Raw genomic sequence first — 16,596 nt, forward strand, 5'->3', positions numbered from 1 at the left:
ATATTCACAAAAGACGTGTCTAAGCTTAACTCTAAACAGAAGCACCGATTTGAGGATAGAGTGCGAGCAGTATCTCGTTTCGCTCCTCTTCCAACGAGCACTGCTCGCGGCTCACGGGCGGATCTGGCGGGAACGTGCAGGGGTGCCCCCCCCCCCCCGAGATGCAGTCTTCGTCGTATTCGCTTTTAAAATTTGTTTACCTCAACAGTTAGTCACGCCATTCCTTAGTGGTGCACCCCCTCCTAAGATAAATCCTGGATCCGCCCCTGCGGTTCATGGCTTCGCCGCTCGCCAACACTCGTTCGTTTGCGTTCTTCCCCGCGGATTTTCGAGCCAGAGAGAGACTGGTCGCAATCTAAGGCCACACTAGGCCGGGAAAAGTAATTGAAAACGCAGTTTTGTTTCTACGGTTACTTACCGTCCACACTAATCCGTCACGAAAACGGAGCTTCAGTTTTCGAAAACGCTCTTCAAACTGGACGAATTTGAAAACTCCGGCTTTTTGTTTTCGTGGGACAAACTATTACGGCGGGAACGGGAAACATTTTGAAAACGGAGTTTTTCAAAAACGATGGCATGTGATTTTCCTGTTCGAATTTTCCTCAAACACCAATATCCAAAATGGCCGGTCTTCGGCGTAGTGTGGACGGAAAACATTTCTTGCGTTTTCTGAGTGAAACCTCCGTTTTAAAATTCTTCAAGCGTAATGTGGACGGGGCCTAATTTGTGGACACAACCGATTATGGCTCCTGACACAACCCATATAGGTAATTTGAACTTTATATAATGGACATTGATAGATAAAATAGGATCCGCTGCTGTGCAGTTCACCTAATTAGTAATATGGGTTAATTGCATCCTTTTAATAGAGCAGACACAGTTTATATAGAGTGTTCTGCATGAGGTTTAAATGGAAGCTGAGAATTTAACTCCTTCCGACAAGTAATGGGCGACCATAAGAGCTGGTTAAAATTTTAAAGAAAGGCTGAGAAATTATTGGGGGGAGCCAACAAATCAATACTTTTTCTACCGTTTTCTATTATCCGGCGGCTAATTCGGTTTTCGCTCATTCGTCATATAATCTGCCTGCGTCGCCTTCAGGGATGGATCGGATGAAATAAATATGTAAATAGACAGTTCAACCTCTAGTAACGGGCCACACTGGAGGAAATGAATAGTGGCCGCTTTAAGGGAGCTGGCTGCTTAATAGAAAAACAATAGAAAAGCCCTCATCGGCTTTGATTACTATGATTACTGGTCGCCCAATAGCGGTGGCCGTTTAACAGGTGGCCGCTTAATCGGGGTTCGAGTGTGTGTTATTGAACAAGCGCGAGGTCCGTATTGGAGACACATTGGTCGAGTTCTTTATTTGCAGGTTTATGAACCTCGCCTGCCACTCGGTCTATAAACCTGCAAAAACAGTAATCTCCAGTACGTGCCGAACAAGCTGGTTCAATAAACTATTTATCACAATAGCTCTTCTTAATCTACTAATAAATTGATGCGTCTCCGCGATAAATGACGCGCGTGTGAAAGCTAAGCATTTATTTACTTTTCTCAAGTCGCTTTTGTGAACATTTAACTGAAACTGTCCTCCAAATTCCAAAAAACACTCTTTATTTTATGGAATGAATCGAGAACGCAATTTGCCGAAAGTATTTCTATCTTAGCGGTCTGTATTACAAAAGTCTGATCATTAAGGGAACCAATCAGAATTATTCTTTTCATCGCGGACCAGCTCAGCCATATAAGAACTTTTTTTTGTATGAGAATATCGTTTTTCCGGACCAGACTGAATATACTTATATTTCTGCCGATTTTAGGTTGAAAAAATTCTTGTGAATAATCTTAGATTAGAGCGTATGTCCTATCATGACTTTGATGGCATTGAAGTAAGTCTGGAGTCAGACTGCAGGCAATAAAACCTGATATGACAAACGTAATTTCTTACAGAAATGTTACTAGCATCGAACATGGCTTTCCTTTAGTACCGCAGTCGGCAACAAATTCCAAACAAGTAGAAGCTCACAATATATCTTTAAGACATTTTTTGGCAGACATTTCTACATCTGGGTATCAATGTTACATGTAACCTGCCAGAGGCCACAGAACCTGACAAAACAACAATCAAACTGGCATCAAAATTAACAACCTTTATTTTAAACAGCTGTACAACTATTCGCGCAATCGCTCACGAGGTGTTTTGCCCTTTTTTTTTGAGTTGACAAAGAACACATTGTATAGCTTTAACTGACAGCACAGTTTAATAGTTTTTACATATCTTCAGTGTTTTGACGCAGATGCTTTGTTATTTTACAGGACGTTTCAGCAATGTTGAATTTAATGGCATTTAGTTCCAAGATCCTTATGAATACGCCATCGGCGAAATGTTATAAACGTAATACAAGTAAAGAAAAATAGTTTAAAACTGAGGCAACTAAAATAACCTAGCGGTTACTACAAACTACTCTGCCAGAAAGAGCTTAGAAGGCCTACGGATATACTACTGTATCCAAGGCTAGGTGCTGTGAAACTTTTCTTGGGATGTCAGTGAAAAGAAGAGGAAAATGCAATCTAGGGAAAAAAGAGAAGATTAGTCAAGAGGTACAGAAAAAAACTGTAGATTGATCAAAATCACTTTAGTTATGAGATAAGATAATCAAGCTGTCAATGGGAAATACAAAAGTAAGCAGCAGATGAAAGTGAGCCTTTTAAGACAAAAATATTTTTTATCAGCTATATACTTAGTCTTACCCATCGTGAGTCCATCTTACATCATAACTGAAGTCTTAGTCCTCTGGCCTATGTGGTGGATTCCCACAAGGTTGAAGCATTTTCTAAAACAAAACAAACTCAGTAAAATACTAATCAAATTAACCCTACATCCTGTTTTGTAACAAAATTATTCAGTCCCTTGCAGGTGAAAACAATATGATCAATGCACCTACATGGCGTAAGTGCCTCCTTTTGTATATCAACATGTCATTACTGTGCCTTTCAATAACACGTTAACTCTGAAGTTCAAATCCTAACTATTGCTTTTTTGACTGCAAACAATCATAACAACCAACGAACCTTAAAAAGTGGACACAACAGAAAAAAGATCTAAATCTACCAATCATAACCCACAGAAATGTCCTTTTGGACCCAATGAAAAAACCCTCTGTTTCCTAAGAGGTCTGCAAGATGATTAACCGCAGTGAAACACAAAACCATTGATTGAGCAGAGTTCATGCGTCATTAAAAGGTGCAGCTTTATTGTTTCTTGTTTTATCTATTGTTCTGTTTCTATTTTGTCATCTTGACTGTAAACAAACGTAAACAGACCAACAATCAAATAAATAATACAACAAACCAGTAATTAATAACAATATTTTTTAAACAATTGAGAAGATCATTTAAAGAAAAATAAACCTTGCAGCAGGGTGAACCCTAACTATGACAAAAACATTCTAAGAAACTACTGAATACTATGTGACAGTACCTCTAAAAGGTTAAATTTGGTCCTGGCTCTTGTTTCATTCTCAACTAAAGCAAAGTAATCCAGTAGGTTATAATGTCCAATGTAAGAAGCTGAACTGTCTCTGTGCTGATTCACCAGCCACTCACTGAAAATAACAGATGTGGTAACAAATTTAAGAAAACATAAGATATCCCAATAATTATTTAGTTTGATTTTGTAGCATGTAATATTTGGAGAAATAAAAGGAACATGTGAGAACATTGTTACTAGTAATGATGATAAGGTATAGTCTGTTCTAACACTAGGTCTCAAGGATGCCAGATGGTTCACTGGTGCTTGAACTTAGAGGGACTGTGTCACAACTGAGTTTAGTCTATTTTATATGGATCTAAATGAAAAACCATAACATGGCTTCATTACAAACAGATACGCAACTCTCCCAAGTAAAGATAGGTAAAGTCTGCATATGAGCCAAGTGGCCCATTTGGCCGGAGTTTATCCAAGTTTCTGTAGCATGAAGTGCTATGTATGTATCATGTTGACACTTGGCAAAAATTATACCTGTTGCAACATGTAATCCTGTCAATTAATGTTGCTTTGTTTATTTATTTAGAGTTCCAAAGTTCTTTTCTACTATTTCTGCATTAAAGTGTGTGTTTAAGTAAAACATTGGCATGGTGCTCAAGTGACCTTTAAACTAAATACAAAAACACTGAATAGCAAATTGGATATATCATTTGTTCCCTCTTCACATGCAGAAGTCAGTAGATGAATAATTATTATGAAAAAGTAGTACTTACAATTTTGTTGTGTCTGAATGGCCAGTGCCAACATACTTTGATTGTACTGAAAGAAAAGGAAAGTTTAATCGGTTATCCAGGGTTGTAGCTAAGAAAATAGTCTCCTGTCTAAGATTTTCATTGAGCCAGTCACCATTTTTTGCGAGAGGTCTGGAACAAAATTTTTGTCCCCAATCTTTTGCAATGCCTTGAATGCAGGGCTACCAAGCTTTGCATCTACAAGATGGCGGACACAGTACAAAGAAAGAAAACATGTTAAACAAGTGCTCAAAACACGATTTTATTTCAAGTACTTTACTTTTTATTGTGGCACTGATACTCAAGGTAGTCCGGAATTTATTCCATATTTTTCATTTTGATGGTTCAGATATCGCATGATTGTAGGTGAGTAACCTAAAAACTGTTTGTTGTCCTTTTACGGAGTGATCACCCGCCAAAATCCAGCCTGCGATCAACTCTTTCTCAGCGGTGAAATTTGCTGGCAGCGGGTGCTTAGCGACAACCCTGGTTATCATTAAGCAATAACACAAATTAGAGCGGTTTTCATTTGAGTGTCGAAACGTAATTGGTTTTGCATCAACTGCGCTACACCATTGGCCTAAAATACTTGTGCCACTTTTTCATCCAATCAGAAGTAAAACCAAAACCAATCATGTTTCACTCGCACTTGTTTTCCCACACTTTGATTGGAACTTTGATTGGTTTACTGGATTGTACTCAGGTCCATAAACCCAGGTTGAAAACCTCTCTTCGGTTCACGCTGTACTCAAAAAGCTGGTATCAAGGACACTTTATACTTACAATGTTCAAGTTGACTGTGAATGTTGTATCTGTCTGTCTGCAATATAGCAACAACAAAAAATGTCACTACAACTTGTTTCTACGTTAAACCTGATCCATGCAAACTGGCCAGTAAAGGTCATATTACTATATGGGCAAATGATGACAGGCGAATCAAGTTTTAAAACCAAGGGTCTACACACTGAAATGAAATAGGCCGTACGAGACTGGCTTGTAACATGGCCAGTTTTAGTTACTGCTGTGAACTTCTTACTTGCTTAGATGTTTTGAACTATTTGATCCTACTGAAACTAAACATAAATTATAAATCACTCATAATAATTTGCAAACTGTAGGTGGAAAAAACAATAAAAGGATCAACAGTAAATCCAGGTACATGTACTGCTAAAATCGTTTTCATGTGCTGAGCTGGTTTCATTCATTCTCGTGCACTGTCTTGTTAAACTTATAAGCTCTTTGTACGAAGTTAAATATAATTTTAATGTTATTATGTTTTTGCACGGCCCCACGAGCTACTGAGCTTTAATATTAATCATACTTTAAAGGTTGTCTGTCTGAGCCAACAACAAACGGAGACAAAATGGAATAGTTTAATTTAAGTAATATCTTGCATACTTTTTCGACATAATTTATGGATTCTAACTGCCCAGAGTTTAAACGAAAAAGAAAGCCTCTCACAGAGCAATTAAAGAAAGCTAAAATCACACAAATTACTGAGATACAAACTGTTAACACTCACCATTTTCGTTGTCCGTTCGAAGTCAATATGGCGCTGTGTCACGTGGCCGTCAAGAAATCTCGGCGGCTGCCCGGCGGCTGTACTTATCGACGCATGCTTACTGGGCGCCAAATTCAAAATGGCGGTTCGAACTGAGGATTTTTCGAACGCCGAACAGCAAATTGATGGCATTACGGGCGAGAAATACCGGGAAATTGGTGATCAAGCAGTGTGGTCTTTATCGTCATGTAAACCTGGTTTCGGAGTAGAGCAGCTTCGCGATGGAAACTTAGAAACGTACTGGCAATCCGATGGACCACAACCGCATTTGATCAGTATTCAGTTCCGGCGAAAAACGGCCATCCAGAACATTTGTCTGTACGCCGATTACAAACTAGACGAGAGCTACACACCAAGTAAAATATCCATTCGTGCTGGAAATCATTTTCATGACTTACACCAGATAGAACTGATAGAGCTAGAGGAACCCAATGGCTGGTTAACCGTATCATTGTCAGATGGGGACAAACCTTTACGAACTTACATGTTACAGATCGCTGTTTTGGCAAATCATCAGAATGGAAGGGACACTCACATGAGGCAGATCAAGATTCACGCGCCTTTAACAGACACTGGAACGTACAAAATGCCGACATTCACTTCTGTGGAGTGTGCTATGTACAGCACAATCAAGTAAAGCTGTTTAGTGTTTTTAACCCGATTAATTCAAACACTGACTGGTCGGGAAGTTTCATTACAGTAGTATGGGTTTGAAACTATATGGTGCTATTGTTAACTGTGCTAGACTACAAAATACGGGGCAACTTTAGTACTTGCATCTTGTTAAACGAGAATAGCATTAATTGTGTTAGGCCTCTTTCTGCAAAGCAGTCCATCACATGTACACACAGTGAGGTGGACCAATTAGACAACAGTGCACAATGTAATCTTCAATGCTATTAAGTTATTGATATCTTACACAACTGTTGTGCTATGTCTGGTGGGGTAGGGATTGGGGGGGATGCAAAAGGATGGCAAGTATCAGCTATGATAAATTAACCCTCTGAATATATGAAATGCTGATGTTTCAAAAATAGACCTTTTTTAGTTAGAGACCATGACAGCTGGTATCTGTTGTGTTGGTTCAAAATTACCCTTGGTTCCATTTGTTATTTTCTTTTGTTTCATGTACATATGACCATACACCAGAACAAAGGAAAACACTCATGATTTTCTTTCTCAGTCCAGATCCTTGTTAGGCCACTACATTTTGCAGAATAAACTGGTGAATTTATACAGACAGTCTATAAAGACATCTGACATCCATATGAGAGAGCTAGCAGTTTAGAGTCACAAATTTTCTTTATTGAAAGTCATTAGCTTTTCTTTGATAAGTGATTGCTTGTACAAGCTTTATTTCAGACCTGTGATTTGCTTATTTACATCTAAAATGACTTAAGTTATATTTTATTCTCCAAAACTTGATAAAATTGTGCTCTTGTTGTCTTTCACATTCTTCAGAGAAAGTTGTTGTGGGTAGTTAAGAAATACATGATAAAATAATTGTACTAGAGTATAATTGGATTTCCTTAATATGGTAAAAATGCTAAAAATAAAATAGCTTTTGGTCTACTTGTTAAATATTTTCCAAGTCCATTAGTTGTAACATAATTTCAGTTCAATGAGAATGACCTTACTATTACAGTTGCTTTTATCTTTTATAGAAAGGGGAAGGTGATTTCTCGATTTTTATTATGGATGAATGAGGTTATTTTTCTAGCAGGAAAGAAAAGAGTGAGCCCGATTGTATCTAGCAGAGGAAAAATGTTTTGGCAAATTCATTATTTTACAAACTGTTGCTAATCCCAACAAATTGTCCACTCATGGTTGTTTAACTGAGTTTAAGATCATCAAATGCCTGACTGGCATCATCTACAACACTTGCTTGATTTATTTCATTATTTTGTGTGACTATGAAGGCATCATTATCATTGTTTTGTGTTCTGCAGGAACAGTTTTTCAATTCTTCAATGTAATGCTGCCTAAGATACTCTCTAGATCTGATGTCTGCCTGCAAACACAATGAAGTAAGGAGAAAATGATAAAAAGATTATCACAATGGCATTGTTCAGTTTAATTTGGAATGAAAAAAGGGAGTGCTCTGTCACACTATTAGAAGTAATGTTCACTGTAACCTGATAAGGAAATGGGACTTGCCAAGTTTACAAAAGCCCGATTCTCAGATGGACAGAGCAAGTAGCTGTGAGCAACGTGGGCTGTCTAAGAATCAGGCTTAGTTTGCAACAACTGACTTTTGGAAAATTAACTGTGGTTGTTTGCCTGTAAACACTGGGTTACAAACAGGCCACCTAGACTGTTTTTGTGTTATGGGTGTGACTACAGACTGTTATGTTTCAACAAAAGCAAAGTTTTGCTAGGAATTTGCAAAAAAATTGATGGGATCTAGAAAAAATGTATCTGTGAGCAGAGATAGCCAAACGCAATTCAAAAGACAGTAAATTTTCAATACTTTAGTTTCTTACTTGTCTGATGGGTTCAGGTATTCTATACAGACAGCAGGCATGTGTCAGACTCACGGCTGTTTCCAGTCCTATCTTATGGCCTACTGACACATAGATAGGGTTGAAAGCTTGTTGAGTGCTTCTTAAAGCCTAAAGATGTACAATGAAATGGTCAGACAAATAATCTTTAGTTAGCTCTTGGTAATGGAAATGGAATACAATATTTCAGTTTATAAGTCTGCAGTGCACAGTTTGCAGATGTCATTCACTGAACATTAACAGCTTCACCACCAATGCTCTAATAGAGAATCTAACACGTCAAACAAAGCAGACAAAATTCTGTTTGCTTTGTGTTTACTGTTTTTACATGCTTCCTTATGTGGTACCTGATCCAAAATGTATAAGTGCCCTCTTACCTTGCCCCAGGTGATACCAGAAGAGCCTAACAGTGGAAAACTATCCCCACCAGTTTTCAAAAGGCTTTTAATCTGTTAAAAGTGGAACAAAACAATCATCAAATTTAAATTACATTTTTTTATTCCCACACGCAAATTATTAAGGCCTCAGCCAAAAATTATGTTCATTCAATGTCATAGTGAAAACTACTCAGTCTGTAGAATGGTGGAAGGGTTTGTAAATAATAATAAAAAACTGTTAAGTGAAGCAAGTGTTGAGGTGCAGAGACTGATGAACGTTATAATTTAATAATAATAATTGCAAGTGCCTACACTCGTACTTCACTCACTGGATTTTCCCCTTACCTCCCCCAGACTGTCACCAGTATTTGTGCAACTTATGTTTCCAATCTTGTTGATGTCCTTATTTCTCTGGGTTAGGTCAATTCTTAAGTTTCTTCCAACAGTCTGATGAATCACTTGTAATTGATCCCTCACCTGCTCAGCATGTTTGGAGTCTCGCCCTATCCCGTCCACATGGAAAAGGGTCTTGGCCACACCTATGGTAGGAATATCTGTCAGAACTCCAAGGTGGCATGCAATCCCAAATCCTACAAATTCAAGATACCAAGTTTGCTGTGAAAACAGTAATAAATCTAAACAGTTTATTTTTTTTCAAAAATTCCTGTCAACATACTTGTTCGGAGTATAAAGAAAACCAGTTTTCAAACTTACACTTTGTACAAGTTGTTATGATGTACCAGCCCCCAAATCGCTTGACCTAACCCCTATAAATTCCTTAGTAGCAAGATTAATATTAATTTAGACATTTTCCCCAAAAATCATCACTTGCCCACCAGGCAAGGAAAGGACAGAATCCATTCCACTAGCCTGAATACCAATTCCACTAGTCCTGGGTTACCATGCACACAAGTTTCTTTGCCCCCTGCTTGTTGAGCAAAATATTAATGTTAAATAATTAAATTTTAATTTTGGGATAAGGGCTCAAGTTTATTATGGCAAATATAACTATCTGTACCTCTTGGATGCAACATCCCATTTCCATCAACTAGAATGACCTTCAAAAACAACAGAAACAAATTGCTAAGTGTTGCTGGTAACTATCATGAGAAATATCAACCCTTATGATTTCATATCAAATTTTGAGTCAAATGAGTCATTTACTAACTGATTTAAAACATCTGTTGCCATGTCTTATATTTTTGCCCAGCTCAACATACACAATAATATTTCTCTGTATAACTGATAAACAATCAAAAGCAGCATGCTGAACCCAGGTAAACAACTGCCTTTCCTCCAGGGTTTTACCAACATCCCTTGACAGGTTGTCACATTCTCTTGGCAAATTAAAACACGGCTGATTTTCTCTGACCTGTTGCAATATCAATAACAAAGATATAAGTGACCTCACCTATTGTTATTAATATGCCAACCAGAGAACTATTGGCTGATGAAACAAAGGATTCTTTTGTTTAACGTTTTGAACATTTAAATAACAAAAACAATGTTTGTAAACAGATATCTTCACTATATATCTTTGAATTTATTGAAATTAAAGTGAATCTTGAGGTTTCAACAAAAATTGTCTGGAATGTTAAAAAAATCCCAAATTATTCTAGTTTTGGTATATTTGTAGTTATAATGACCTAACAGTCCTGCAGCTCAGGGGTGGAATATAATTTTGACTCTTTACTACAGCCAGATAATTCTCTCCAAGGATGTCACAAAAGAGAGATATTCAGCTGTATAACTAACATTTATAATGTAGTGAAAAAACTATTAAATCACCTGAGGAAGTAACTCTGGTTTGCTTTTTCCTACTTTGGAAATTGCATCAACAAGAAACCCAACCTCTCTGAAAGCCAGATATTCTGGAACATAAGGTGATGTTAGATGTACCATGGTTAGATCCTCATATAAAACCTGCAATGGTAAATAATTTATGAAAACATGTTAAGTTATAAGCAGTGTCATTTTCAGGAAAAAAAAAATTAAACTGTCAAAAAGAGTAATAATATGGTACATACAAATGTTAATACAATAACAACAATAATATTAATAATAATATATCTTAATTGACCACTCCTCCAATGGGGCTTTTCAGGGCCAATGAAACCAAATGTGGACTCAAATAATTCATAAAAGAGGTAAAAAACATTCTCTGGTAAAATTGTTTAAAGTTGTGAGCTTTCAACAGCCAGTCTGCTGTCTTCGATGGACAAAACTGAAATGATAAAATAGACCTAAAAGTTTTTTAATATAACAAGCGAATGGCATATACTAAATAGAATATGTGTGAAAGAATGTGAGAATGCTAAAAGTGTAAAATTAGTGTTTGTTTAAAAGAATGTTATATTGTCCTGGCAGAGGGCACGAATTGTTGTCAGCCTCGACCGTTTTCGCTGTGTGCCAGGATTCCAGCATCTTTCTAATGCGGCTGTTGTCTTTGTCAATGATCTCAGCATTGTTAAAGTCGATGGTATGATCAAAGGTCCAAGTATGTTTCGCTACATAATGGAGCCTTTAGCACATTGTTTGGTATTTCTGATATGTTCTTTTTGTCTTGTACTAAACGATCTTTTTGTCTCGCCAATGTAACTCCAGGGACAAGACCCACAAGGGATTTTGTAAACAACATTGCACTGGTTGTCGATCCGAGGTCGAAACTTAGGAACAGGGAACTCTTGTTGCAGCGTTTTGATTGGTTTGTTGGTTACTCGAATATCATGACTTTTGAGAATTCTAGAAAGAGGCTCAGTAATACCTTTGATGTAGGGAAGGACCGCGAAGCTCTGACTATTCGTTGGGTCAGTCCAACTGAAGAACATCCCAACTAGTTCTTCAGGTGGAGGTGTTGGAGGAGTCAAAGATTTCTTTCTTATGATATCAGCAGTGACTTTTACCAGAGAACATTTTTTACCTCTTTTATAATGAATCCTGGTATTGGATCTTCAATATTTTCAAATAATTCAAATGAACATAACATGGTTACAAATCCCAACTGGTAGGAGGCAGACCAGTTGGCTATGTACAAGCATGACCAAGGAGTTGAACCAGGGTCTATACCGAGAAACAAATCCAGCTTAGTGGTCAGAGCGGGACTTGAACCTGTGACCTCCAGATTTCAAGTCTGGCACCCTAACCACTCGGCCACGCTGCCTCCTCGATTCTCTTAGATCAGGAAATATTATGCAGCAAGTGGGAGATGCCTTGTGAAGATACCCTGTAAGATGTTCAGGTTCAAATTATCTCAGGTTCTCCCTTAAGTAGATGGAACAATAAGCATGCAGAGAGAAGCATCTGTTGACTTAAGTTGCCCAATTAATGCTATACTTTTCATTGGGTTATTTTTAGGTTAGGGAATGCATGGGTATGGCCGGGGCATGGAGAAGGTAGATGGTTCATCAGTGCTGAAGCTGTTTTCCAAAGCATGAGGAAGTGACTTGAAGTATAGTAGGCACCTGTTCATCCCAAAGGAACAAGGAGTTGTGCCTCTGGGTGTCTCTGGATGTCACACTCTGAAACAGCAGCTGCTGTGGCTGTGGAGACCAGGGGAAAGAGAAGGTTCTGTTCTGTGAACTTGCAGCATGGCCTCCCTATTGGCTCTTTTCTTTTCTGACTGTGGTGCAAGGTCCCTTTTGAACTGGGCAAGTCCGCAGTCTGAACTGTCTCCAAGTGCATCTGTCAGTTGCAACTACCTCCCAGGGAACCATGAAGTGACTAGAAGTGTTGTTACTAGTCAAAAATTGGATGCTAGCCTATTGTCAGTTATTACCACCTTCCATCAAGATTTTACCATCCGATGGTACCTGTTTTGGCTAGCAGTTATTATATCCATTCAAGGAGAGTCGAGGAACAGTGAGAGTATAGTGGGTTATCGAAGAAAGTCTAAGAACAATACAGTGATTCCAGCCAATGCTCAAGCCCTGGATAATTTAAGCTTATTGATCCAGAGTCCACTTCGCTGACCATAAGTTTTGGGCAAAAGAGTTTTACAAATAAAAATTATCTTTATTATCGTACCTCCAGTTCTGGGAAGCTCAGCACCACCAAGCAAGCACATGCATGATCTGAATCGTCTTTGGGAAAAGAGATGTCAACTCCACCAATCAGGTTTAATTTATTAAAAGGATCTTCAGTAGAGTCTCCCCATTTAACAAAGTCCTCAGTAACAAGTTTCTTCTTGAGCTCAATTTGTTCCCTACAAATATAATTTTTTTTATGAAGATCATTTTAAAGGTAATGAATGGTAAAATTCAATTGCTGAGATGCAGAGACCCTTGATTAAAAATCCTAGACTGAGAGAAACACACTAAAATGAGATTCTAGAACTTGGAGAATTTTTTTTTAAGTTTAAGTGACAATCAGAGTTAGGATACACCTTACCTTTTCCATGATTCAACGATGTTATTTTCCACGGTCACTTCGGTATCATTTATGGCAGCCATTTTGATGTTGGTTGCGTCAGCATTTGTAACCGATTCAGTTTCATTGCAACAGTTTCTGCGAGTAAAATAATTCTCTTTCAGCGAAACACCAGACAAAACAAAATATTGCAAGATTTCATAGAGCTTTGCATCAGCCTGATCACAAATCAGCTGAAAATTTCCCGGGAAATCATAGACAATGCGCGGGATGGCGCGCGAAGCTAAAACGTGAAAACGAGGCCCTAATCTCCATGGAAACAAGTAACCACATAAAAGATAGTACAGCGCCATCTTTGTATGTTTTGGAGCTAAAAATTGGGATTTTTTTTGCATTTTTGTCTTTTGTTGAAGTATTTATTCAATGGCAGAAAATCCAGAAGGAGGTGCAGCACAGGAAAGTGGAGGATATGATTACAAAAGACTACACAGTTACCCCTTGATCCGTGTAAGTCGATGGAATGTCAGTTGCAAAATAAGCTTTTTGAAAGCTCCATTTTCCATACACCGTATAAAATCTCAATGTTCTTCCTTGACATTTAAATTTCAGTACTCGGACATGAATGATGAAATGCGAACTGAAGCAATGGAGCTCTGTGTAACAGCTTGTGAAAAGTTTTCAGCGAATAACGAGGTTTGTCTAAATTAGTTACAACTCAAAATAATAAGCTTATCTTAGCCGTAGGTTATCTTTAAGCGAGTTGAAAAGATTTCAACTCAAGTTATGTAGTTGCCATGGAGTCTATATCTTCTGTCATTTCTGCTTCACTTTTGACACCTCATCACTCTTTTAATTATATAATAATTTCTTACTTCTAATGACTTGTATAAATTGTGTTACAAGTGGTGCATGGTGTAATTAGTCTAACTAATAAAGTTAGAATTTTTATATAATTTCAAGTTTTGTGCAGGTAATATGTCACTCAAGGAGTACACTTGAAGAACGTTAATAGACAGTGATAATGATGATAATAATAAAAAGATGGTACATGTTATAATCCAGACAACACAACACCTCTTTTCAGACCACATGGTGCCCAAGGTCGTAATGAGAACCTCAGGCAACAAGAGTCAATTAACTTATAAGGCTATATGGGCTATGCCTATGCAAACGTTTTGAGAATAAAATTGACTTACACTGTTGCTGCATTTGTATTCTTTGTTGTTTACCAGCTTTTAAGGCTGCATCAAAGAAATTACTTGGAGTGAGTTACTGGTTTACGAAGATTTCAAATTCCAAACATGTATACTTAAGCAAATATTCCCAAGGCAGGAAACATTAATTTTTAACCATGCCTCACTCAAAGCTCAATGAAATCGATAGAAGTTTGTCAAATGTTCGACAGCAAATAGCATGTAATTTATCTACCGTTTTAGTTTAATTCCCAGATACATACTGTGGTTTAAACTGTAGGGATCAAGCACTCAAAAGTGTTGCCACTTCTTTTCTTAACCAATGTACCTGGCTGTTTGAACCTTGAACAAAATGGTGTCGTGTTGTTAAAATCACCATCAGATGAGAAGGGTGTAGCAATATTGCCATTCCAAAAAAAAGAAAAAAATAGACTTTGGAGCTTAAAAGTCTGACTTAAAAGTCAGAACATATACCTGAAAAGACCATGGAATGTTATGCCAAAATTATAACTCAAGACTTTATTTAAATTTTGAAATCATGTTTGTTTACAGGCTGCTGCAAAGATGATAAAAGAAAGCTTGGACAAGAAATTTGGCTCTTCCTGGCACGCAGTGGTGGGTGAAGGATACGGTTTTGAGCTCACACATGAAGTCAAGAATCTTCTCTACATGTATTTTGGAGGGACTGTAGCAGTTTGTGTGTGGAAATGCTCCTGAAATGACCATTATTTTACATGAAGATTTATCTGTTGTTGGAACAGTTACATGTACAAGACTAACATACAAAACAATATTGCATGCTTAATAGGCAATACTGAAATAGTGATTGTTAGGACTCTTTCTTCCTCTACCAAACAAGGAGACTCTATTTAATTTTAACTGTCAAGAGTGAAGATAAGGTGAATGTGATATTTGAATTTCTTGGTATCTTCATTAGAAGAGGTTTGACTGCCTGCTCAGATCTTTTATTCACCAGTCAGTCTAGCATATGTCACTTTTACTTTGGTAGCTATTGAGAGAGCTTGTTTTTCATGTAGCACTTGAGCATTAATGTTTCATGAAGGTCTTCTTTGCAACACAAGCTACATTGTGCTCCAAACTCAACTTAATTTGTTTTGTTTTTGTACACTGATATTTGTAAATAATGTACCAAAAGTAATGTAGAAACCTCATTCAAGCAAATAAAATAATGATTTCTGCAAAAAATAAAAAAAAAAAATAAAAAAAAAAATAATAATTTCTGGATGATTTAGTATGACCACTGAAAATTAAACTTATTGTAGTTGTCCGTGTCTATGCTTATTTACATTATATACTGTAAACACCATTAATTTTATCTCTTTAGCATTTAACAATTATTGTTAAATGGCAAAGTTAAAAATAATGGTATTTACAATAATAATTTAATATTAAAATGTTAGATTGTTTTACAGTTGATCTCAGGTTTAGGACACTAATTTTTCTTCCTTGTATTTTGATTGAGTTAATCCACTCTGACAACTTGTGGTGAACAGGATAATATTAACAAGTTGTAAATTCTTTGCCAAACTTTACTTTCAAAAAAACAGAGATTCCCCATATTTTCCCAAGCACAGAAGAGAAGACATCTCTGTCTTTCAGTTTCACCTCCATCTTGGCAGGACTGATAGCAAGATTACACCTGAACAATTTTTGTACGACTCAAAATACCATGGGGACAAAGAAAGTGTACAATTCAATCAATCTATAGATAAATCAATAGATAGATAATAAATATGTAAATAAATAATTAAAAACAAATAAGTAGGAATTTAAAGTGGGCACATCCCACAGAGAGGCCCTTCCTCCACTGTTTCCAGATCAAATTGGAATTTACTGCTAGTAGTGTTCATTCTTTTTTGGTGGTGGGGCGGGGGAAGGGTTTGGGGTGACCCAGAACTCAGAGAGTGGTAAAAACAGCAGAGTAACATCACTTTTTAAGGGCCCAATAACTGATCTTTTTGAGCCGTTGCTAAGGAAAATTTATTCTCATTTAACCTCATCATTTTTTGTTAGTTCAGGGTTATTTCATGTGTTTTAACTTTTTCATGATCAGTTACACTAGTGATGACGTCCTCAGGCCACGCCCATGGTCATGTGATTAATACTGAACAAATGCAAAAGCTCCCAGGTAAATTATTTTATCAGGATTTTTTTCATTGATTTAATATTTTAATTTAAATCCTTATTACGCTATGCATAGATTTTGTTTCATTTCTAAAAGTTCAGATTATGAGAGAATTTCAAAATATTGAAAAATGCGTAATTTTCTGAAAAAAGCATGATTCCAAAAAAGGAAT

At 37.1% G+C, this 16,596-nt stretch overlaps 3 protein-coding genes and 1 pseudogene across 3 annotated transcripts; 2 read left to right on the plus strand and 2 right to left on the minus strand.

Annotated features, from left to right (window-relative positions):
* The first annotated feature begins 5,916 nt into the window (after positions 1–5,916).
* Positions 5,917–7,423, plus strand: LOC149112249 (anaphase-promoting complex subunit 10-like). The gene has a single exon (XM_089290045.1). The coding sequence runs from the start codon at positions 5,922–5,924 to the stop codon at positions 6,477–6,479; it is 558 nt and encodes a 185-aa protein (XP_089146171.1). The 5' UTR covers positions 5,917–5,921; the 3' UTR covers positions 6,480–7,423.
* LOC110046390 (endonuclease V-like) lies at positions 7,164–13,385 on the minus strand. Its single transcript, XM_020752081.2, has 8 exons — positions 13,107–13,385; positions 12,744–12,921; positions 10,509–10,643; positions 9,739–9,778; positions 9,198–9,310; positions 8,721–8,792; positions 8,326–8,454; positions 7,164–7,853 (listed from the first exon to the last, which is right to left on the minus strand). Exons 1-8 carry the CDS (start codon positions 13,166–13,168, stop codon positions 7,674–7,676), a joined length of 909 nt encoding a protein of 302 aa, XP_020607740.2. The 5' UTR covers positions 13,169–13,385; the 3' UTR covers positions 7,164–7,673.
* On the minus strand, positions 11,049–12,401 carry LOC149112250 (uncharacterized; annotated as a pseudogene).
* Positions 13,386–13,394: 9 nt separating the features above from the next.
* LOC110046392 (dynein axonemal light chain 4-like) lies at positions 13,395–15,515 on the plus strand. Its single transcript, XM_020752083.2, has 3 exons — positions 13,395–13,592; positions 13,695–13,778; positions 14,831–15,515. The coding sequence occupies exons 1-3, from the start codon at positions 13,509–13,511 to the stop codon at positions 14,993–14,995; spliced, it is 333 nt and encodes a 110-aa protein (XP_020607742.1). The 5' UTR covers positions 13,395–13,508; the 3' UTR covers positions 14,996–15,515.
* Positions 15,516–16,596: the final 1,081 nt, after the last annotated feature.

The sequence above is a fragment of the Orbicella faveolata genome, unplaced genomic scaffold (assembly GCF_042242905.1).
Source record: "Orbicella faveolata isolate gen_17 unplaced genomic scaffold, um_ofav_v1 contig_2, whole genome shotgun sequence".
Taxonomy (NCBI): Eukaryota; Metazoa; Cnidaria; class Anthozoa; order Scleractinia; family Merulinidae; genus Orbicella; species Orbicella faveolata.